General features: G+C 54.3%; 1 protein-coding gene across 1 annotated transcript in view; it reads left to right on the top strand.

The window, feature by feature from the left end:
• Positions 1-862: 862 nt before the first annotated feature.
• LOC138160620 (aldo-keto reductase family 1 member B1-like) overlaps positions 863-1,472 on the top strand; it is a 27,199-nt gene continuing 26,589 nt past the window's right edge. Inside the window, exon 1 of the mRNA XM_069087261.1 lies at positions 863-1,052. Within this exon, the coding sequence (XP_068943362.1) occupies positions 987-1,052 (66 nt within the window). The 5' untranslated portion in view covers positions 863-986. The remainder of the gene's footprint in view (positions 1,053-1,472) is intronic.

Genomic DNA, 1,472 nt, shown 5'->3' with positions numbered 1-1,472 from the left:
GAAAGGAAAGGAAAGGAAAGGAAAGGAAAGGAAAGGAAAGGAAAGGAGGAATGAGGGAGACAGGGTAGGAAGGGAAAAAGGAAGGAGAGTAGGGCATTTTTTTTCTTCTTAGAGCAGGGGAAAAACTGGTATTTAATGCCTCAGAACAGTAAAAGGTCCTTTCTTATTGGTTACAATAGTTCTTGGCATAGAAATCTCCTGATGCCACGATGAATGAGAGGTCTTGTAACCTGAGTTGGAAGGTATATCAGAGGCCCCATACAATCAAGCTGCGCTTAAACGGACATCTCTACAGAGCCTTGGAAATGCATCAGTCAGGACCAGTGGCTCATGCAAGGACATGATCGTCGGCTGTGTGACTGCAGACAACTCACAACCTCTAGGTATCAGTTTCCTAATCTGTAAAATGGAGGTAATGCTGTGTGACTACCTAACGGGGTTGTGATTAGAACTAAACCATGAGGCAACAGAAGGTTTTAAAGCTTCATTTTGCAGGCCCAGGGACTTCTGCCCAAAGTTATACGGGGAGTGTGCACACGATCAGCATCTGAACCCACTACCTCTAAGCCTCAAACTCGATTGCTACTGCACCACATCGTCCTGGCGAAGTGTTAAGGAGGCAGAGCCCAATTACCATTTATCCCAGTACAGTTTAGTGCCCTCCACTAGAGTGAAACCGGGTCAGTGCAGCTAAGTGAGGCTCCAGGGCGTGCACGAGCTAAGTTAGCTCAACACTAGCCAGGATCCAGAAGCCCGAGGCCAGCCTTGGAAGAAAAGCAGCCACCGGGACTGCGTGCAGAGTGTCTCCGTCCTGACCAATCAGAAGCCGGCTAACCCCCTCGCTCCAGCAGCCAACCAATCAGCAGCGATCTCCGCTCGCGCGGCTCATCCCATTTAAGTAGCGACTGGGAGCACTGGGCCGCGGTGTCTGCTTGTGGTGTAGTGCTTGCGTGTGTTGAGGCCCATTTCTGCAAGGCCAGATCATCATGGCTACCTTCCTCGTGCTGAGGAACAAGGCGAAGATGCCCATCGTGGGCCTGGGCACTTGGAAGGTAAATGCATGCCTGCGCGGGCAGGGCCTGCCCCTTTGGCCAGCTTGGGGGCGAGGGAGGCCGGCGGCGCATCCTCCCCCCCCCCGTCTTCCCTGCCCCGGGGGAGAGGGGGGGAGCCGGGGGGGAGGGGGGAGGGGAGCACCTCGCCCTCTCCAGGGGACCGACTTCCGACCTCGAGGGCGAAGCTGGGTGCTGCCGGAACTTGCACCGGGCCTTTGTTAAGTTTATCATATTTGTTCCAGACTAGGAGAGCCCTGGGGAGCCAGGAGTGGGGGACCCAGGGGAAGGGGAAAAAGAGCAAGCATGTGATTTATTAAGCGCCCACTGTGTGCAGGCACAGTGTTGCCAATCGCTTTGCAAACGTTAATTATCCCGTTTGATCGTCATAAGAACCCCTGAGAGGTGCTGCTCCGACCCCCG

Source organism: Petaurus breviceps, unplaced genomic scaffold (genome assembly GCF_028583685.1).
Source record: "Petaurus breviceps papuanus isolate PSGF00001 unplaced genomic scaffold, PetGlider_PUasm1.0 181, whole genome shotgun sequence".
Classification (NCBI taxonomy): Eukaryota; Metazoa; Chordata; class Mammalia; order Diprotodontia; family Petauridae; genus Petaurus; species Petaurus breviceps.
This window is presented reverse-complemented; position numbering and strand designations above follow the sequence as displayed.